Genomic DNA, 23375 nt, shown 5'->3' with positions numbered 1-23375 from the left:
TGTAACTTACTTACAGGTAACTTAGTTTTTGTGTTTGTATAATTTGTAAGTTAGTTACAATTAAGATGTTGTATATTCACACTAACTTGAATTTGAAATATTAAATCATTTAAAAATTAAATTGACACGTAGAAAAGCTTGGATAAAAATATGTAGTTTTATTAAACCCATCAATATGAATAGTTTGACTGATTCTTAAACTAAACTAATCATTATGTGGATCCTAAAAGTGGGCTCGCGTGTTAAAAAAACATGTAAAAGTGGGCCCACTTATATGTAACTTAAAAACTTATTGGGGGACAAAAGTTTTAAATCAAAGCAATATTTGTTTTTCCCTTCATCCAAGTCTTTAAGACCTAATTATCAGGCAGAACGGCTAATAAACACTACAATGGGCTCTAAGAGGTTTTTAATCGTGAACATTCGATTACTAACACTTTCCTATGGTGTGGATCACCTAAGATTGAGATATGTATTAATTTCCTTATTTTGGGATTAAGCCCTAAAATGATATGAAAAAATGGTGGACAACATGGATAAAACACATGCAACATGGTGGGGCCCACAAAGCACCAACCAGTAGCGATCTAGCTATTGACCAATGTCACTAGCCAAACTAGAGTGGACCATCAAAGTGGGTGGGATCCCATATTGTGGAGCCCATTATGATGTGTTTTCCTCACATCCACGTCATTCTTCATGTTAAAAGCTCATTCTGGGAGACGCGAATTGCGTCATAACCCCCCATCTCTAGCCACAAATGGGCAATTCTATGGGTAGGCCTACCAAGATTTATCTGTCTATTGATGCCATCTATCCCCTTTCTTTGGTCAATTTAAGGTATAAGCACAAGAATGAGACAGATCCAACACTAAATGAACCACACCATACGAGGCTCTTGCATTTAATACAACCCAAACTTATTATTTGGTGTGTTCCACTTGAGCGTTTGATACCCACAGATTTGCTCATTTGTGGCGCCGGTAGGAAGTCCCATTTTAGGACATGATAATAAAAAAAAAGAAAATCCAAAATAATTGACCATTAAAAACTTATTGTGTGCCACACAAGTTTGTGAATCATAATATATGTGTCGTCTCTTCTTCAGAAAAGCCTTTAGCAGGAAGTTCTTGCGCAAGAATTCTGCATGCGGCCCACTGCAATGTTTGTGGGAAAGCCACTCCGTCCATCCGTTTTTAGAGCTCATTTTATAAAATGTGAGCTAAAATAAGATGTATCCAAAACTTAAATGGGCCACACAAAAGGAAACAGTGGGGATTTAGTGACCACCGTTGACACATTTATACAGCTACAAAAAGTTTTGTATTGGTTTAAGTTCATTGTCTTTCACTTCATCTCAGTGAAAATGACCTTATAAACGGTTTGGATTGAATATAAACATCAAGGTGGAGCCTAAACATCAAGGTGGAGCCTAGGAAGGTTTTAACGGTAGGCATTCCTTTTCCCACTGGTTCATCTCGTGTGGGCCGTTTAAGTTTCGAATACACCTTATTTTTGGTGGCATGTACTACAATGAGCTCTAAAAACGGATGGACGGAGTGACTTTCTCACAAATAGTGGCTTTGGCAGGAAATCCTCATCCGAGGTTATCAGTACGTCGGATGGCAAATAAATATTCCAGTGCGCCAATAAAGATTTTAATGGTAGGGATTCAGTTAAGATTGTTTCTTGTGGTGTGGCCCACTCGAGATATTGATCAACTTCAGTTTTCGGATCAGATCGTAAAATGAGCTTTAAGTACGGATGTACGGTGTGGATATAAGGAAAGTACATCACGGTGGGCCCCGCAGTCAGGGATCCGAAACCGCCCATGGGCAAACAGCGCCCATTCCTCACTGACGCAGAAGAAAAAAACACGATGAAGAGGGAAAAAAACAAAAGAAATACAAAAAAGAAAAACAAATAAGGTGAGGGCTTACCTTGATAGAGCAGAGAGAGAGAGAGAGAGAAGGAGACGGTGAGAGAGGGAGGGAAGGAGACGTTGGGTCAGAGCAGGTAGGTGCACTTTCGCAGCTGTGTTTCCACTTCCCTCTCCCAAATTCGAAATGGATAGCCGTTGCCTGTAACAAATTAACCTGTGACTTGAAAAAACCTAATTCCCTTGTTACATTTATTGCAATCTTACCTGATAGAAAGTTACAGGTTGAGACTTTGTTACCTGTAACATTTCTCCCCCAAACGCAAACTGTAAGAAAGTCACCTGTAACTTTCTTACATTTTACACAAGTTAGAGGCATCCAAACGGCCGTTTATTTGTTTTTTATTTATTTATAGGTCATTGATGTGAAGGGTTTTTGCAATTTTTGCAATTTCTTCATATTCTGCTGTCTTTGAGGTCATTACGCTCTCATCTAGTTTGAAAATTTTCTTGCATTTGGGAAACACATATGCGGAGAGAGAGAGGGGGGTACGACCGCTGCCTGCTGGTGCCCACCTCAAACCCTTCACCAATTTTCTTTTTCTTTCTCATTTCTCCATTTCTTTTGTTAATCCGCTTCCTCTCTCAATCCGTTTCTCTTCTTTGTGGTGGTTGGTACCATTATTACCACCATTGCTTTGATTAGAATGGGCATAAAAGAAATGTTAAGAATATTTAAATAAAATAAAAGTACATTAATAAAAAAAAATTAATAATAAAATTTCACGATAGGGCTAGGTACTTGCCTCGAAGCGATTCGATCCATGTAAATTGGAGGCCTGCTGTTGATTCACTCTGATACCATTGAAATATGGCCTAGATGGGTGGGCCCACAAGATCTGACCGTCTACACACTCTTCGGACCTTTGCAAAAGCTGAAGATGGATGATGTAGGTCCAATGGTCCACCTAACCATTACGGGAGCAAAGAGAGTCTTATCACCTCGCTGATTCTACGGTTATGATGGCCCTCATATTACAATTAACTGTTTAGATCGGCAATAGGGTGAGCATATGGACAATGAGTTCAATGCTTATTTTCTCCATATTTTCTCCGTGGGGCTCGTTACTATTGGATACCGTTTATGAGGGATTGCTTCCCCTTTTTAAAGAGAAGGGTCAAGAGAGTTTGGATGAGGCTGAGAGTTATTTATCTCATCCAATCTTATCCTTTCCTTGATTTGAAATTGAATTTATAACTCAAATTCAAAACATTGGAGGGAATTTTGAGAAAAAAATGATCGGAATGAAAATTGTGTGAGAGCTACTACTAGTGGTTGCTCACAAGTGGAACTCGTACTTATATCTGAAGCAATAAACAAACATCCATAACCCTCTCACCTATAGAGGCTGAACGCATTACATGTTGTACTGCAAGTCAGGAGTGTGTATGGGTTTGCATATTCTTATAAGGTATGGGTGTTGTACTAGGCATTTGTAAGCCTATATCATTGATGATAGATAACATCTCTACCACGTGGCAAATGACCACAAATTCCAAACACCACTAGAAGTCTAAGCACATTGAAATTAAGTTTCACTGCGTTTGTGATCAAGTGAGAGATAAGAAGGTCGTTCTTAGCTGCATTTCCATCAAGGAGATGTTGGCTGATCCCGGCATATAGCTACAAATCTATTCCAAGTTTATGTAAGGCAGATGGGATTGAGGAGAGCTTGAGTGATGTGATTGTATCATATACCTTTCATATTTCATTAATGAATAAACGTTTTGTATTGACCACTTATATTGACTAGGCGTGTAGATCATCAATATTTGCCTTGAGATCGTGGATGATTTCTACCTTTGTTAGTAGGTTGGTCACTTACTCACAAGGGTTAATCAACCTTGAATGTACAAAAGAGGTACAATCAGGGTGATGTTCATACGTTGAGGTGTGAATCATCCTCTATTGTGAAGAATATAGGATGTGAATACGAGTGATGAGACGTCGTATTCGCCTTCGTTCCTAAAGGACTGAAGATGAGATCAATCAAGTCGACATAGCATAATCACCCCATTTCTCTTCTATGTGATTAATGTTATGACTTGAATAAAAGCTAGGTTGTGAGGATATGACATGAGTCATATCTCATATATAATGACTTACGTATTGTATAACAGACATATGCCTAGTATTGTTTACTTTACGGCGTGAATGGTAGCCACGTGCAGTGAACTTTTATCTACAGACTGCTTTGATTCGATCTAATCATTGCAACGTGCGAGTAGCCAGTCTCATAAGTGACTTTGTGTCCTAGTTTATCCTCATCTTATGCACATGAGGATGAGATTGAGTGTCGCTATTTTAGTGTACAAAGACGAAGGGCCCTTAGATTGACCAGAGTCAGTTATGCTAGGAAAGCAACTTAGTTGATTATGAATTATACATTTGCGCGACAACTATACCAAGTTTCTAGATCCATTAATATGCACTTGAAGACTTATCTACTGACAATATTAAGTTTTTGATAGATATTTGTGAACAATATTATTTTTCAAAAGTATATGTATTATAGTATGACTTTAAAATGATTTAAGTCGATGTTTGTGAAAAAATGAGTTTTCAAAATTACTCAATAAGTTGGATAAGCACCAATCCCATAATGTGATGGAGTGGAAGATGTTGAATATAGGTTCGTGGGGCTTACTTGTGGGCAACCACTAGCAGGTGGGTCCCACACAATTTTCAGTCCTATCCTTTTTATCAAAATTTCCTCTAAGATTTTGAATTTGAGTTTTAAATTCAATATTAAAATTCAATTTTAAATTAAAGATATGGTGAGATTGGATGAGACGGGATAACTTCTAACCTCATCCAAACTCTCCCGATCATTTCCTTTAAAAAAGGGAAGGGATCCCTCGTAAACGACATTTGATAGTCATGCGCTCTAGAGGGAAAATAGGGGGAAGGTGAGCATTATACCCATTGTTGATGCAGGACAATTAACCACTTGCTCTAAAAGCTCGAACTAATAGAGCATGGTGAATCAATCCCTTTATCTCATAGCCTAGGCCCCAAATCCATGGGTTAGGTCCTCTGCTGAACCCTTCTCGTGGGCCCTAAATCCATGCGTTTCGCTCTCTTGTGGGCCCTAAATCCATGGGTTCCGCCTCACATGAGCCACCCGCCTCACACAGGCCCCAAATCTATGGGTTATGTGGGCCACCCACCTCGAGTGTGCCCCTGCATTCCATAGGCCACCCCACTCAAGCCTGGTGTGAAAATGCCCCTGCATTAATTGTCCATCTGGCCTACCCCATGATTGATCTAAAATGTTGATCGTAATCAGGGGCCATCTTAACTGTAAAATCAAAGGGGCGATAAGACATCTCTATTCCTGTATTGGTCAGGTGGACCACTAGATCTGCATCGTCTATCTTTGGCTTTTGTGAAGGTCCCAAGATCGTGTAGACCTTCGACCCTTGTGGGCCCACCCATCTGGGCCATCTCTCACTAATGCCTATAAATAGGAGATTAAAAAAAATAAAGGGATTGTTTACATGATACTACCTCATCAATATGGTATTCACATCCCGACACCTATTTAAATTAACTTTTCATTAAGCTACCTCATTAACCAAGTTAGTTGGTGCACATTTTTGTCATTTATGAATAAAGCACACGTAATCTGACAGAATTTGGAGAAAACTAACGGAAGTTGCCGCTATGACAATTAACTTGATTAATGAGGCTGCTTAATGAAAAGTTAATTTAAATAGGTACTGTAAATACCATGTAAATGAGGCAGTATTATGTAAACATCCCTATTAAGAAAAAAACAATTAGTCCATGGTTCAAACGTTACAAGCAAATAATTATTAACTAGACTATGGCTCAAATTTTACAAGCAATATACATTATTAATCAGATTATGGAATCATCCGGTGAATCAAACTTTCTATGTATAGTCTAATCTAGAAAGGTCTGATAATTTGGACAGTATGAGTTGAGTACTTGAGTTGCAGGCATGCCACGTGTACAATTCTGCACAAGAAGGAGCTGATAAGATGTGTATTCCATATTTGCATGGTTAGGTGGGGTTTTACTTCTACCTTTCAGAAAAAAAGATGGGATTTTTCTTCTGATCTGTGGCGCCCTGGTCCGATATTCCAGACCATTTTGTTGGCCCTGCTGTGGATGTTGTATGCGTGAAAAATCTCCAAGATGGGTGAATCTAAGCTGTAATATTTGTGGTCTAATAGATAGCTGGTTGAGAAGAGAAATACAACAACTGCTCACATTCAGTGTAAAAGAAGTTCACAGATCGATAAATGGGATCTTTCAATCTAGGAGATTTTTGGGATGGTCCATACCGATGGGACTTAGCAGACCAAACAGTGTATATTGTGTACTAAAAACCCCCTTGTGCTGTGCAAAGATGCAGGTCATGTATCATGTAGTTCTTATTGCGAGAGTATCAAACAACTCCGGTTTTGATGTTGCGGTCACGACTGTGCTGTAGCTAGGATGGGTATGAGGCTCCCCTTTGTAAGAGAAAAATAGTGGCTGTTGAGTTGATTGTTAAAGAGAAAAATAGTGACTGGTCCAAACTCCAAGGCCAAAAATCAGATGCTTATTATTATAAACTTCCTAGAGAAACTTTTGTTTGATGTTCCATCCTCAATTTGGTTGGCAATTTAGACCATTTGGACTGTTACGTCTGCTGTAAATACATGTTGAAGAGTCAACCAACATTTTTTAAAATGGTGGTTAACTGACAATAGGGCTTTAAATGGGCTGGGTTAATTCGATGTGCTTTCGGGCTTGGCTTGCTTTGTGATGGGCTTAGGCTAGAGTATCAAGCTTGAGGGCCTTGGGCCTAAAATGCCCGTTTATCACCAGGGGGCTCGGGCTGTGTATAATGGCCCGTCGACCTGGCTCAGTCCATTTAGGGTTTTCAAGGGTATTTTTGTCATATATGGTACATGCATATGATATATAATTATATATACTTAACCCTCCTATTCTTCGTCTCATCTTGATGTATCCGGGCCACACAAGCTGGTTGATCAAAGATTGGGCCCATCCAAGGGTAGTTATCAAGGGGGATCTAGACTATTGAATCACTTGGATTGAAGGTTTGAACAACTTCAAGGGTCCACAGTGATCAGGTGGAAGATCAGTGATCCTAATGTGTCTTGTGGACGATATTAGCAGTCGTTTACTTCGTTGTTAGAGTTAGAGTTGGTTGAACCGGTTTTCTTTTATTATTTTTGTCACATATTTTGTGCCACTTTTTGGGTATCAAACAACATTTGAATAACATGAAAGTGGTTGAAAGCCTATTGAGTTGGCTTTCAAACAAGCTAAAGATCTTGTGATACTGATATTTGTTTGATTTATGACCAATTTACACGGAGCCTATGGGGTTATGATGGGATTTTAGGGTATTTTGGTCATTTTAACATTTTAGTTAAAAAATTGATGTTTAGGATTAGAAGCAATGGAAAGTAAGGATTATGTTTAGGTTTTCTCTTACTTTAAGAAATAATATACATACATGGAAAGGCGCCTTTCTAAGGAGTTTTGATGGAATAGAAAAAGATATTTTTTGTTGGCATGTGCTGCTTTCTTTATCTTTAAGAAAAAAAGGTATGTATCCAGGTTAATATTCTCTTTGTTTGATTTGGTTGCATCACATCTGTGTTCAGACCCACACCATTTCTCCCTCCCTCTCTCTCTAAGGATTATTTTACATGTAAAAGCACAAAGCTTGGGCTCATGCTTGGGCATATCATAAACGTTTTGGGCTGGGGTTGGGCCAGTCATGGACAGGCCTTAGGTGGGCCCATTGATGGCCCAAACTGTGATACGAGTGTACCCCTTATCTCAATGCAATAACTTCGCGATAATTTTGTGAAAAACAGAAGGGTATTTTCATAATTCCATCAAAGGCAAGCCTATAAATAGAGAGAAGGATGGGGGAAGAAGGAGAGGAGCTGCCGCGAGACGCGAAGATTGTGATATCGGTGCTGAAATCGATGGGGGTGCGAGAGTATGAGCCTAGGGTAGTCCACCAGTTCCTGGAGCTGTGGCACCGCTATGTTGTTGATATCCTAACTGATGCTCAAATCTACTCGGAACACGCTGGCAAGCCAGCCATAGATTGCGATGACGTCAAGCTCGCCATCCAGACCAAAGTCAACTCTAGCTTCACCCAGCCCCCACCCCGAGAGGTATGAGTAGCATTGCTTTCTTCTTGTCATCCATACAATTTAACAGTAGTCCAAAAAGAATCAAATACATACGAAAAACCACAACCATCTTGAATATGCAATGTATTATGCATTGATCTTATTGGAAGTTCGCACAAGTGGGGCCCATGGTTCAATGATCCAAACCACTAATATTATGGGCCCTACAATGGATGTTCCATGCACTGAAAATCGCCCAGACTGGAAGAATCCTAACCCTTCAATAGGTGGTCAAAAGATAGATGGTTAAGAATGAAAATATGGCAATGGTTCACATTCAATATTCTATTGCTAGGATCTTCTGGGCCTTGGGGATTTGGTGCATTGGCAGTCCATCCACAATTGGACCTATCATGTCAATGGTTTAGATAATTGAATCATGCCCCCAATTTTGCAAAATGAAATTATGAGCGTGCATGGTTTAATCTCTTGGTTGACATTTTTGCATATCTTGTTAGCATGTGGAGTGTATGATGAGTAATAAAAATGTTGCATTTTCTTGTACTTTATTATTGATTGGATTAGGATGTCTCTCTTTTTTTTTTTTTTTTTGACGGATCAAGTGAGCTTTATTAAAGAGTCTGAAAGGACAAAATGTCTAAACAGCAAAAGAATCACAAATGAACAAAGACTAATACAACCCGGACTTATATCCCAAACAAAAGAGATGTTTCATCCATATTTACACCCTTTGCCCCAGCCACCCACTCTATTACATTCCTTAGAAAGTGATGACACGTCAATCCATGAACTTTGCTTGTTGAGAAAGCATCTTCGATTATGCTCCCGCCAAGTATTCCAAAGAATGGCTAGAATAGTCATTCGCCACGGAGCTTGCCAATCTTTGGGGATGGGGCTGCCATGCCAGGACTAAAACAAGTCCCCAATCGACCCACTCAACACCAAAGGTTTGTAGGAAGGTGGACCATACATGCCTGAAAAAAGAGTAGTGGATAAAGAGGTGGTTAACCGACTCTGTGTCATTGTAACACATTAGGCACATATTGGGGAGGACCATGGATCTACGCTGAAGGTTGTTTGTGGTTAAGATTCAATTCCGCCCTACTAACCAAGCGAACGAAGCCACCTTAGGAGGGGCCCCATAGAACCAAACTGCATGAAAATGCTCCCCTCCTCCCCTTGGCTCCAAAGAGCCCGAGAACCTCTTATAGAATGACTTGACTGAGAACTTCCCGAAAGGCTTATCCGTCCAAACCATAGAATCCTGTTGATCTGGAGAGGGAGAGACATTGTAAAGCCTTTCCAATAAGCGAGCAAGGTTGTTCGCCTCCTCATCTGACAAGCCCCTCCTGCATGGGGGGCACCATACTCCATGCGCTCCTGATATAGAGAAGCAAGAAGCAATTGTAATGTTCATTTGGGGGGCAAGAGATGCCGGCGATGGAAACTCTAATTCCAAGGAACTCTCCCCAAGCCAAGGATCCTCCCAAAACCGGATGCACTGTCCATTATCAAGAGAGAACGTCACCCCGGTGTTGAACAATGGGGCAATTGATATGATGGATCTCCAAATACCGGACGCTCGATAATGCGAAGATGTTTTAATCTCCCATCCGCCCTCTTGGATCCCATATTTAGACGCGATGGTCTCTGTCCACAGCTTACCTCCGTCTGAACCGAATCTCCACTGCCATTTGTTGAGAAGAGCTATGCTCATGAGTTCCAACACTCCTAAACACCTTTTCCCACTTGAGCAAGTGGTATTTGTCTTTGTCGCTTGCTCCTTTCCATAGTAAATCTCGCCTTAGTTTCTCCAATTTGTTCAACATTGGCTTTGGACATTTGAATAAGGACAAAGTACAGTTGGAATTAGGTAGAACAGATTTGATTGCAGTAATATGAGCTGTCAATGTTAGATGACGACACTTCCATCTAGAAAGCTTCCGTTCAAACCTTTCAATAACCTTGTTCCAAAGATGTTTCACCGGTTTTCCTATGCAAAGCAGGAGATCCAAGTATGATGAAGGAAAGGATCCAGTATGGCATCCAAACACCTCCGCTAAAGTTACCAATTGCTCCTTAGAAAGCTCTATGCCTAGCATTTCGCTTTTCATCACATTCACCTTGAGGACTGAAACCTCTTCAAAGCATCCCACTATTTTTCTAAGATTTTCCACCACGGCGATCTCTACATCACAAAATAAAATTGTGTCGTCTGCGAATTGTAGGTGAGAAATGCTGGGCGTGTCTCTTGTCCCTTTAAAGCCTGAAATTGGTCCTACTTCCTCTTGGCAGCATTCTGCTAACCGCTTCCACAGCTACTATAAACAAGAATGGGGAGAGGGGGTTACCCTGCCTCAAGCCTCTAGAAGCTTTGAAGAAGCCTTTGGGATAACCGTTAACAAGAACTGAGAAGGTAGCTGAAGATGTAGATTCACGCATCCATTGAATCCATTTGCCCCCGTATCCAATTCTGCCCAACATGTATTCTAGAAAATTCCAATCAACATGGTCATAGGCTTTTTCAATGTCAAGCTGATAAATCACTCCTTGATCTTCCCCTTATACCTTGAATCAATGCACTCGTGAGCGAGCAATGCACTGTCAAGAATTTGTCTATTAGCCACAAAGGCGCCTTGATTTTCAGATATGACGGAGGGAAGGACCCTCCTAAACCTGGAAGCAAAGCTTTTGACCAAAATCTTGTAGGGGATACCGATTAGGCTAATAGGCTGAAAGTCTTTGATTGAGTTGGCCCCTTCCTTAGGAATGATTGCAATAAAGGCAGCTCCCATCCCTTTAGTCAACTGGTCCTTGTCACAAAATTCAGCTACAAAGTCGACGACATCCTTTTTAACTATTTCCCAGAATACTTGATCGAAGGCTAATGGAAAGCCTTCTGGACCTGGGGCCTTGTCTTTCCTCAAAGAATCAACTGCACTTTTAATTTCTTCTTTTGGGACTGGCTTCTCGAGGGACTCCCTTTCCACCTGTGAGATGCAATCAAACGTTAAATCGTCCAACAAAGGTCTTCTCCTTTTCCCTCTAGAAAGAAGCTTTGAGTAGAAGTTCACTATGGTCGAGCAAACTTGGCCTTTATCATCGATCCGGTTCCCATCTATATCCAAAGAGCTGATTTGGCTGTTTCTTGCCCTTGCGCTTGCAATACTATGAAATAAGCTTGTATTCTTATCACCCTCTTTTAACCAAATTGCTCTCGGCCGTTGCCTCCACTTGATTTCTTCTTCCTTCAAGAATTTAGAATAATCTGCCATCAACGAGACTTGCTTTTGGCAATCTTCCTCAGTTAACTTGCCTCCTTCCTTAATGTCTAAGTTATGAATTTCAGACAACAAGTTTTCCCCAGCGCTGTTCCGTTGCTTAAGAAATTCCTTTTTCCATGCATTTAGCTTTCCTTTGAGCATCTTGAGGTTTTGGGACAATCGGTGACATGCAGTCCCTGACACAGTGAATGTTGACCACCAATTTATAACGAGATCCCGGAAACCTTCGACTTCCAGCCACATAAGTTCAAACCTGAAAGGTTTGGGCCCCCGACTGTCTTCTACAACATCTAATAATAAGGGACGATGATCCGAAATGGGTCTTGGGAGACCGTGTAAAGAAACCAGTGGAAATTTGTTGACCCACTTTGGTGATAACAGTCAAATCGAATCCCAATTAAGTTTTGGAAAAGTTCAATGGTACACCTACGTTTATCCATTAGTTAGGTTCATTTCTCTCTTAATTGCCCACATCTACCTATTTTTCAAAACATTACTATTATATGCTTGGTGGACAAGATAAGCAAAGGTGTCATTTTCAGGACCAAAATCACCCTCTTTTTTTTTTGCACCAGAAAAACTGCTCCCTTGTATGCCCGGAGAGAGAGAAAGAGAAGCTACTCTGTTTGATCTATAACCGAGTTCTGCTTGTTGCAAGGATACTTGCGTGGCTCCTTAAGGTACACATTGCAAGTTCTTCAAATCGGAACTGCACAAATAGTGGGACCTGTTGCTGATGGATTATAACCCAAAAATTGAACTGGAAGTATGATCTGAACTCATCATTTGGTTGACATCTAATAGACTATAAAATCAAAACTAATAAATGGTGCAATTTTAACAAAATAAGTCAGGGAGTAAGATTGTCTAATCAATCAGATTTTGAGTGTATGACCAATCTATGGTGGGTCAGATTTGAGTTCATCCCATGTGTTTGGCAAAGGCCTCACCTCCATCCTAGCTAGTGTTCAGAATATGGTAACATTACATGTATCGAAGCCTGTGGATATGGGAACATGTATCGATATTGCTAGTATCTGTGATATTGGGAAAAAGGTGGGATTTTTCAGTGAAAGTTCCGAAGATGTTAAAAGGACATGTTTACACATTTAGGAATCAAAATATTGCAAAAAACAACTAAATCATGTGCTGTTGGAAAAATCTATTATAATTATAAGCAAAATGATTTTATATCATTCAAATACCATGCAATGCAAGTAATAAAACATAAACAAGAACGGGCGGTTGAAATCACCTAAAGAACATGGTGGAAGGATAGGTGTGATTTTTGAAAAATAAGTTGTTGATGATGGGTCCTAGTAGATAGTAAGGACCTGATTGACAAATCACCTTAAGGGAGAGACATCAGCCATAAGAGGGAAGGTCCATCAGGTTCTAAAAGAGAGATGATTAAGAGATAGAGGGCTCACTGTTTTCAAAGCTGAGTTGTAGAGAGAGAGAGAGAGAGAGCGTGTGTGTCTATTGGTCATTTGGGTCATTTTGGTATCTGTGGTGATTAAGAGTAAGTAGTTATGAAGATCAGTTTGGCTACGATTGTTGCCTGGCTTATTTAGAGATTAGGAAGTTGTAGAGGGGGCTGCATTGTATTTCAAGACTTCTTAAGAGATTGAAAAGTAGTTGTAGGGAAGGCTGCATTGTATTTCAGTTTAAGAGATTGGAAAGTAGTTGTAGGCAAGGCTGTATTATTTTTCAAAGCTCAAATTCTAACAATTTTGGGTCTTTTTGGTATGTGTGGTAATTAAGAGTAAGGAGTTGCCAAAATCAATTTGATTAGATTACGGTTTACTCAGTGTGGTCTCGTATTTTGGCGGATTTTGAGATGGTGTGGTTGATGCCATGTTCAGTGACGGATCTCCTTTGGGTGTCGCATGGAGGTAATGGGGGGAGAAGAGAGGTCTTCATGGCTCATGACTCTTCCGGCTGTGTGGTGGTCCATTTGGACCAAGAGGAATAGGTGCTGCTTCGAGGATTCCTCTAGATCAGCTGAGTTGGTTGTGAGTCAAATTAAATTGTGGGTCTCGGAATGGAAAATTTCCAGTTGTAATCGGTAGTGGGGGTGTTGGCCCTTGTAGGCCTTCTTTCTTTTCCTTTGTTTTTCCCTGTTTTTCTGCTTTGCGAACATGCCTTAAAAAAGAGGTTATGGTTGTTGCCTCACTTATTAAGAGTTCGAATAGTTGAAGAGAAGGTTGCATTGTATTTGAAAGCTCAGCTTCTATTGAAGTTCTATTGGTTATCTGGGTCTTTTTGGTGATTAAGAGTAAGGAGAAGATTATCTCTAAGACTTCTATGGAATTCTTATTCTGAATAAAAGTGGAAGCATACTCTGTAAACTCAAAGAAACTTGACCTGATCGGATTAGATTTCACCGAGACTCAACAAAAACTTGCTTTATTCAAGATTGGTTTGACTCGACTCAGACAAATTCTTATTGCGAACAAGGTGGACGGATACTCCGTAAACTCAGAGAAACTTGACCTGACTGGATTAGATGAGGGAAAATCTCATGTTTGTGATGTTGTTGTACACTTTGCCCGGCTCTTCTGAAAGAGGATGGAGTCATCTGAGGCTCGATAACCTCAAGCCGCAAACTTTTGTATGTGGAAGCCCAGAGCTCAAAAAAGACGATTAAGAAAAAGGAAGTCAAAGAGGAGTTTGGGAGGTGTTGAAGGATGATTTGATGGCTTTTGTTTCAAAATATGTTGGAAGAGGGCGTCTCGCATTGAGATTGGAAGCATCATTTATTGCTCTCATCCTGAAAAAGGAGGGGGCTGAACGTTTAAAAGATTTCAAACCAACCAGCTTGATAGAGGGGATGCTATAAGATATCTGCAAAAATATTGGCATATAGGTTCCTGGAGGTGTTGGGGAAAGTCATTTCAAAGTTGCAAGGTGCTTTTGTTTGTGGTAGACGAATTCTGGATGTTGCTTTAATTGCACATGAATGCATTGGTTCATGACATAGGGAAGGTAGAAAGGGAATAGTTTGCAAGCTTGATCTTGAGAAAGTTTATGATTACGTGGACCGACACTTCTTAATTATATGCTTCTTTAACTTGTTGTGGTGGGAAATGGATAAAGTGGACCAAAGGTTGTGTCAGTTCTGCTAATTTTTTTAGTGTTGGTAAATGGGTCCCTTGAGGGATTCTATAATGCTTCGAGAGGCCTCAAGCAAGGGGATCCCTTGTCCCTATTTTTGTTTGTAATTATGGCAAAGGCGCTTGGTAAGATGATAGAAAAAGGGGGGGCTTAGTGGGTCTCGTTAACGGGTTTAATGTGGAGAATGCGATGTTTCAAGTGTTTCACCATTAGTTTGCTTAATGACGCAGTCCTTCTGTATAGGCGGACAAAATGAGGAAAAATTATTTGGTGTTTCGAACTTGTTTTGGGTTTGAAGGATAATATCGACAAGAGTGAGATGTTGGGCATCTGAATATTGAATGAGAAAATGGAGGTTTGGGTTGCAAAGTTGTCCGTTTCCCATCATCTTACTTGGGTCTTCCACGTTGTATTGGTAAGCTGGTGAAGCACTTGTGAACAAGGTGCTTGAAAGGAAACTTTCAAAATGGAAACGCATACATCTTCCTATGGGTGGAAAATTGACCTAAATTAAGACAACTTTGTCTAACATGTTATATTTCTTGTCCTTGTTTTAATGCCCGATCTTTGTTTTGAACGGATTGGAAAGGTTAACATAAGAATTTGTGTGGAAATGAGCAAAAGAGAAGTAGAAGTTTCACCTTTTCAATGGGAAGAGTTGTGTAAGCCGATAAGTGAAGGGGGAGCAGGTACCAAAGAGTTAAAATCTATGAACTTGGCTCTTTTGGCAGGTGCTTTGGAGATACATGGTGGAAGTAGGAGGTTTATGGAAAGAGGTGATATTTTGCAAGTATGAAGTTAGAGAGGGAAGGTGGTTTACCAAGGAATCCTCCTTCATAGAACTTCGAAAGTGTGAAAGGCGATTGTGAGAATGATCAAGAAGTTTTAAGGTAGGAACTGGCTTTTCATTGGGCAGTGGCTTGTGTAATTGTTTTTGGGAGGATGTTTGGTGCGGGGATAGATCACTATGTGAGATTTTTCTAGGCTGGCCACTTTGTCTCTGGAGGCGAATATTCCCGTATTTCAAGGTTTCTTAATTTTGGAGTGTTCTGGTGTGGTCTCCTTGCTGAAGAAACCTTTTGGATGAGGAATTGGAGGATTTTGTCCAGTTGTTTCCTTTAAATGCTGAAAGGTATGCTTGGGTGTGGAAATGGGAGAGATCTGACAAGTTCTCGATTCGTTTCTTTTTATAAGGCAATTAGTACTCAAGATCCAAGGCCGCAAAGTGCCCAATTGCATTCTTTTGGGCACATGGTCCCACCGCTAAGGTCATGGTGCTTGGTTGGTAGGTAGAGTGAGGTTCTCATTATGGATAACCTTTAGAGAAGGCATATAGTTAGCCCAACATCTGTTTTATGTGTATGCTAGATGCAGAGGCAGTCAATCATTTGTTTCTTGATTGTCTTTGCTAGAGCAGTGTGAGAGTGTTTATTCAGCCTGCTTCATTGTTGCTGGGTGATTCGGAAATTGATTCGGGGTTTTCTCCTTGATTGGCATGGGGGTGGAATAGGCCAAAAAGGAAGCTTTGGGGGCTTTTCTGTTTAGCTGGGTTCTGGGCCATTTGGGGGGAACATAATGATAGATGTTTTTGGAACTGGAGTAGGTAGATGGAGGAATTTTTGGAGGGGCGCTTAGGCCTCCTCAATTTAGCACCTTTCTTCATGTTCCCTAGCTTCTGTCTTGGTCTTGCATCTTATAATTTTTGGTGTCGATATCTCATCTATGCTTCTTCAATAAAATTTCAGTGGCGGTTTTTGCTTGGCTAGTTGGATGGAATAGGGTGTTGACGGTTGATAACTTGAGGAAGAGAGGCCTTGTCATCATTAATGCATGCCCTTTGTGTTGGCTAGATGAGGAGTCAATGAGTTATCTTTGCATGCACTGTCCGTTCTCAAGGGAGGTGTGGGAAAGATTTTTTGGGCTTTCCAGTGTTTCTTGGGTTTTGCCGAGATCAATCGAAGATTTTTTTAGGCAGTGGCATGTTGTTGGTCATGGTAAAGGGGGGCAAAGAGTTGTGGAGGCTTTCGCTCCTAGCCGGACTATGAGTTATTTGGAAGGAAATGAACAATAGATGCTTTCGGGATATATGTGGCAATCCAAGGGGAGTTTTTCTAAGAGCAGAATCAAATGTAGTTGAATGGGCAGGAGTCTCTTATAAAGTTGTGGCTTCTAGTTTAAGCAGGCTGTGGTGTGAGTTGCTTGTTTTGGGTCCTTTTTCTCTCTTTTCTTTTGTGTAATCTTTCGGTTCTGCTGTTTTCATTAATAAATTGTCATCTTTCAATAAAAAATAAAAAATAAAAATAAAAGATAAAAATTTCAGTTATCTTAAAAAAAAAAAAAACAAAACACCAGGCCTTGGTATTCAAGATTCAATCTGTCTTCAGCTCAACTCAACTCAACTCAGTTGACTTTCAAAGCAACTGTGGTTTTGGTTCTTTAAACCATGCATGGAACCAATGCCATTAAGAGTAGTATATGAATACTTGCTTCTTACTTTTCGACATCGTAACACGCAAGGGTCATTCAAGCAATGTGCTTAGATGGTCTTCTTCTCGAGGTTATATGACTCATGATACTTCTTTGTAAAGTAAACAATGTCTGACAGCTACCATCCAAGATTGACAATGTAGTGTGGAAAACAAACGAGATTGCCAACCCCCCTGCTGAAGAGAGGGCATCCTGGTTGTTACTATGTTCACACGCTAGACCCTCTTGCATGTTACCTAACAATATACTTTAGGTTTAATTTGTAATTTGTTGTTTATTCATAAAATTAGCTGTCCCTAACAAAACAATTTAATATTTTAGGGTGCGTTTGGTTGTACCAAATATCATGAAATATCATGATATTTTGCACCAAGTTAGACTGATTATTGATGAAATTTCATGATATTCGGAACAACCAAATTCACCTTTAACAATTAACTTATATTTCTATAAAAGATTAAGGAAAGTAAAGGGTATTAAATCTTACTAGTTCCAACAATGATATCTCTTCAGTCTATTGCATATTTAGCATTAGATATGATCATGATGTGATCAATATCTCTATATAGTGCAAGTAGTGTTTGGCCAATTTTACCCTGCAAGGTGTGAACTATTTGATTTTGGAAGGAAAATGGTATGTTGGCCACTCAACCAAGGGCATTTTTGTCATTTTCAGTTCTTTCATGCAAGTAACCCGCTCCCGCATCTCCTCCTCTTTGAGTGTAGCCTACATGGACGGCATAATATTAGGGAGAGCCCATGCAACAAAGGCTTTGTAAGGTCCACTGTGGCGACTGTTTGACAGCACTCTGTACATCTTTTTCTCCAACTCGTGTTAGGACATCAACCCCAAAACAAGGCATATCTAAAACTCTAGTGGGCCAAAACACCAAAAAAAGTTGGACGGGTTCACCTATTGTTGAGACCATTATGGGGTCTCTCTCTCTCTCTCTCTCTCTAGCTTGCACTTGTGTCTAGTTGCACCCTTTCCCTCTATTACTCTCTCCATTTTCTCTCACCCTCCCCGCTTTACGTGTTACCCATGCCATACTCCCTAGTTACACATGCCATAAAAATTGTGTATTGTAGAGCTCATTGACTATGCAATATTATGAAAAGAAGAATCTAAACCTGCAACCTATTGCATGGTTAGCTTGCAGCACAACAGCCCCGATGGGATAGAGAGGAGCATGGATTTTGGTGGAAAGAGGTTTTGAGATCTTATGGTCCAAGCCTATATGCACGACGAGTTCCCATGCAATGGCTTGCATTGTTTAGAGTATCCCCGATATTACAATAATATCCCCGATATTATCCGTGTCTCTAGCTCAACGATACTATTAACAATGGTAGCGATACTGACAACACTGGTAGTATAAGAAATTCTAGGTATTAGAGATATATCACTAAGTATCACTGATGTATCGATATCGCGTATGTATCGCCAATATTTTCGATTGTGTAAATTCTAGGTGTCGCTTTTATTGCTGATGTATTGATATCGTCTATTTATTACCAATATTTTCGAATGTGTAAATTTCAGGTGTCGCTTGTATCGTCGGTGTATCAGCGATATTTCAATATTATCACCAACGTATCATATCGCCAAAAAATCTATTTATTAAAAAATGTTTGGATGGATGGATATGATGGATGTTTGGGTGGATAGATGGAATGGATTGATGTTTGGATGATTGAATGGGATGGATGGATGGATGGGATGCTTGGATGGTTGTATCATCATGCACGTGTATTGTGTTTATATGTTTATTTATGCATGGATGTAGAGGTGGGCACCGGATGACTCGATCCGGCTAACTCGACTCGTCCAATTCGATCCGAACTGAATGGGTGAGTTGGTTCGAACCGAGTAGGCTTTGCCAAATCCAAATTCAAACCGAGTCGAGTTCGAGTTACCTAGTAACTCGACCTGACTTGACCCGAAACTCGATCCGTTAGACCCGACTTGATCCGAAACCCGTCTCTCTAACCCTACTTGCTGCACCCTACCCCGACCCGGTCCCAAAATCTCTCCCTCCCTCCCTCATCCTCCTCATCTTCCAAGCCTGGCAACCACCCACCACCTTTACCCTCCTCATCTTCCAAGCCTGACCCCTCTCCCTCTCTCTCTCTCTCTCTCTCTCTCTCTCTCTCTCTCCCTCCCTCATCCTCCTCATCTTCCAAGCCCGACAACCACCCACCACCTTCACCCTCCTCTTCTCTCTCCTCTCCACTCTCTTGGTCTCTCCCTCCCTCATCTCTCAATCCGACTCGGTGCCAACTTGACCTGACTCGATACTTCTGTCTGGATCAGACTCGGTCTAGATCAGTCCAGGTCAGACCGGACTCGGATCGAGTTAGGCATGTTGGACTCGGTATCGAGTCGGATTGAGTTCGGGTCAGGCCTATTTCAAAACCGGATTGAGTTGAGTCAGCCCTAACTCGGTCCGACTCGACTTGATGCCCAGCTCTACATGGATGTATAATGTATGAATGCATTATACATGTTTGTTTGCTTGTTTATTAGTTTAATGAAATTTAAATGATTGTTATGTTATTATTAGACTAATTTCTTACGACAACACATGCTTTTGGGTCCCATTAAATGCAAACTTATTATGTATGCATTTTTTTTTGCAATTTTTTTATTCCTAAATATGCAAATATGTATATTTTAGCATCTCTTAAAGTTTCACTGAAACATTCCATCATTTTCCCCATGTTTCCCCCGCATTTTCGGAAATCAGCGTATTATCAGCGATATCGATATCGTTTCCGTATCCCCGGTCAGCAAAACGTGTAGCGATACTAATACTTTGAACACTGATGGCTTGTAGGTGAGCATTCCTCTAAGGAATGATATGATTACAGAAATACCAAAATTATCTACCTTGACATCAAGTGCCAGATACAATATCCATTTTTTTAAAAAAATTCAAGGTAAGTCAATCGATAAAAGGAAAAACAAAGAATAATAAGAAATGATACTTTTTAATTTTTGAAAAGAATAATAAGAAATGACACTCCTGTCATAGGAATAGAAATAGCCCTTCTTGTTGCTTCAATAACGTATTTTCATTTTAAATAGATAAATCATTTGATCTATGATTCACTTGAACAAAACAAGGAAGCCGGGGGAATAAAAGAACCTTCCCTGTGAAGTAAAAGAGGTACTCTTTCTATCGGAGAGTTTCGAATCGTTATCTAAATGGAATATCTGATAAAATGTGTATTATTATATTGATAAAGTTGACATATTTGTAGGATAAGCCTTCAACACTATAACCTAATACCAACATGACAAATCTTGTTCTTAGTAATTTCACAGCTGGGAATTTCTCAGGAGATTTTCAGATTTTCATGTTTTCTCACATTATTAGGAAAATCTTGCTGAAAATATAATATTTTAAAATATATTATAAATTACTAATAATTTAAAAAACCTGAAATATGTAAGTATAAAATTATTTATTTTAACTTCTAAACAAATTTCTGTTAAAATTGCAATAAATTTGCGAAAAATTAAAAAACTGCTGAGAGTTTGAAAATCTCATGATCAATAATATCGTTTAATAAAATTCCTGAGAAAATATCACGAGATTTTCAAAATCGCAGGGATATTTGTCCCAATGCCTGATACAATGGCATAGAAATAAAATGCTGCAACATGGAAGGTGCCTCAAGAAGATCCTCTTTTTGCTTTTCTGGTCTGGGCTTCAGAGCCACTTCCTTGCTTGAAACAGCTTAGTCTTGACCCAGGGTCATGTCTCGGGAGTGTGGGTAGACTAAACTTGACTCAAAAAGTCGAGGAATAACTCATTCATATCTGCTCAAGAAAGAAAGAAAGAAAGAAAGAAAGAAAAAAGACTCGGTTATGTTTAGTTTGCTGATGTGCATGAGCCCCTACTCGTGGGTCCAATGGTTCTATGATCCATCCCGTTTATTTAATAGCTGTCACTGTGGTTGAGGGATGTACTAGAAGCCTATCAAATTGGTAATCCTAACCCTCAGATATTTTATATGTTTTTTCATTGTGGTCCAATGTGGTACTTTGCCTCTCAAATGCGATTCTTTGGCCATCAATAGAAGGTTATGAACTTCCCAAGAGGTATCCCTCCTCCACAGTGCATCAGATCATCTGGACCCAGAATCATGTGGCTGCAAAAGGAAAGGTATCTCATCCATTAAAAAACTGTATGATTTGCTGATGAGGAGCGAGACCCAGCCAGACGATCTGACCCATTCAGGTGTCCTGATTAAATGTAGACTTTTGTTACTGTCCATTTTCATCGGATAGCTAGACAATAGCGTGTCATCCATTGGTGGGCCACTCCAAACCAATAGCATGTATTACTCAAAGGTGGGTTTCACCTGTCGATTACTTTGTCACAAGAAGATGTCGTGCCAACTTTTAGTAATGCGGTTAAGGACTGCATTATTGACATAAAGCTATTTGCTCCCATGCTTTCAGGTGCAACTCGAGCTGGCTAGGAACCGGAACAAAATTCCACTGCCGAAGACCAATGCAGGGTCTGCAATCCCACTCCCCCCTGAACAGGACACGCTGATCAGCCCCAACTACCAACTTGCAATGTCAAAGAAGCAATCCCCCCAAGCAATTGAAGAAATGGAGGAAGAGGAAGAGGGGGCGAAGGCCAACCCTCCACCCGAAGACCAGAAGACAGATCCGCAGCAGCAGCAAACTCCTCAAAGGGTTTCCTTCCCCTTAATGGCAGCCAAACGACCAAGGTGAAAACATAACTCAACTATAGCAACAGAAACCTCTCAGAAACACTGGAAAAACTGCAATGGAATGGATGGTGGACTAGAAGGAAGCCCATGGAATTGGAAATTGCAAGGAGTTTCTCAACTGGTAGTTCTGTTTGTATATCACATGAAGCCTGATTTGTATTGCCGCCTGCCATGGTTTAAACATCTGTTTTGAACCATGTGAAGGTGTTCATGATTTGAATTTAGGGCTTGTTTGATAAAACTTATTTTCAACACTTATCACTGAATTTTGGTATTTTCAATGATTTTATCTTATTTAGGATGTTTAATAAATCTACAAAATTAAGTGTTTAATTTTGATTTTCACTAAAAAAATGGTTTTTTTTTTTTGTTAATTTTTAATTTTTATTTATTTTTTTAGCTACCCTCTCTTGACTTATCACTTAACGAACAATGTGGCAAGTGATTTTGCTCCGTGTCAATAATTTAAAATGATAACAATGGCATTTCTCTTCTAAAAAACATGGCAACACTTTTTGGCCGCCTTATGAGCTTTGATCACAAATATAAATTGTTACTCTCGAGTATTGGTGTATTGCTAGACATTTGGGCTATACATGCGGTAATAAAAATTTGACATTGTGGTCCATTTTTCGAGGTGTTTCTATATTTCTCCTATGAAGTAGACCGCACATCTTGTAATAATCATTGATAGTTTTAAGTGGTTGCATGTCCCGAATGAAGATCGGAGCGTTGAGATCTTGTACGTCGAATTTATGTGTTGCCACCACACATTCGGGCCACATGTATGATAATAAAGGTTTAAACTTTGTGGCATATTTTTTAAGGGAAGTGGATTGCGTAATGAGTAACTCAGTTCACTTGGTGTATTGAGTAAACTCTGTGAGGTTCACCATGATTTATGTATTTTATCCACTCCGTTCATCCATTTTACCAGATAATTTTAGCGCTTGAACCCAAAAATGAAGCACATCTAAAGATCAAATGGATTACGGACCACACCACAGGAAATAGTGTGAATTGAAAATGTCTTGGGGGCCACATAAGTTTTGAATCAGGCTTATATTTGTGTTTTCCCTTCATCCATGTCAGTATGATCTTATGAATAGGTTGGATGACAAATAAACATCAATGCGGGGCCTAGCAAGGTTTCAACTGTGGAAATCATTATTACCACTATTTCCTTATGGTATGATCCACTTGAGATTTAGATTTGCTTCAATTCTGGGATCAACCCCTTAAATGAGCTGGGAAAACGGATTGACGGCGTGGATAAACCACATACATTCATGGTGGGCCCAACTGAGTTTCCTCAGTATGATAAGAGTGTACTCAGTGAGCAATCCGATTTCTTTTATAAGGTCTTTCTAGGTTTCTTTTGCAAAGTGGACTGTACTTATTGATCGTTTCAAAAAAAGTAGTATGTCCAAGTAGAGATTGGAGCGTAGAAATCTTGTACATCGAAGTTGGTGTTGTTGCACGTTGGGCCATATGTGTGGTAATAACAATTTGACTTCGTAGCTCAGTTTTAGTATTTTTAGTCTCCAGTGTTGAGATAATGGCTGCACAATATTGTGTATCGTAGCTAGCAAAAAAAGTTTTAAAAAATGTTCAATTTGATGTCAGTTGTTTGTGTCCCA

The 23375-nt window shown here is 39.9% G+C and overlaps 1 protein-coding gene across 1 annotated transcript; it reads left to right on the top strand.

The window, feature by feature from the left end:
- Positions 1 to 1853: 1853 nt before the first annotated feature.
- Positions 1854 to 22072, top strand: LOC131232713 (transcription initiation factor TFIID subunit 9). The gene is made up of 3 exons (XM_058229136.1): positions 1854 to 2016; positions 7808 to 8116; positions 21455 to 22072. The coding sequence occupies exons 2-3, from the start codon at positions 7859 to 7861 to the stop codon at positions 21734 to 21736; spliced, it is 540 nt and encodes a 179-aa protein (XP_058085119.1). The 5' UTR covers positions 1854 to 2016; positions 7808 to 7858; the 3' UTR covers positions 21737 to 22072.
- The last annotated feature ends 1303 nt before the right edge of the window (positions 22073 to 23375 follow it).

This window comes from Magnolia sinica, chromosome 18 (assembly GCF_029962835.1).
Source record: "Magnolia sinica isolate HGM2019 chromosome 18, MsV1, whole genome shotgun sequence".
Lineage (NCBI taxonomy): Eukaryota > Viridiplantae > Streptophyta > Magnoliopsida > Magnoliales > Magnoliaceae > Magnolia > Magnolia sinica.
Note: the sequence above shows the minus strand (reverse complement) of the source record. Positions and strands in the feature narration are given on the sequence as shown.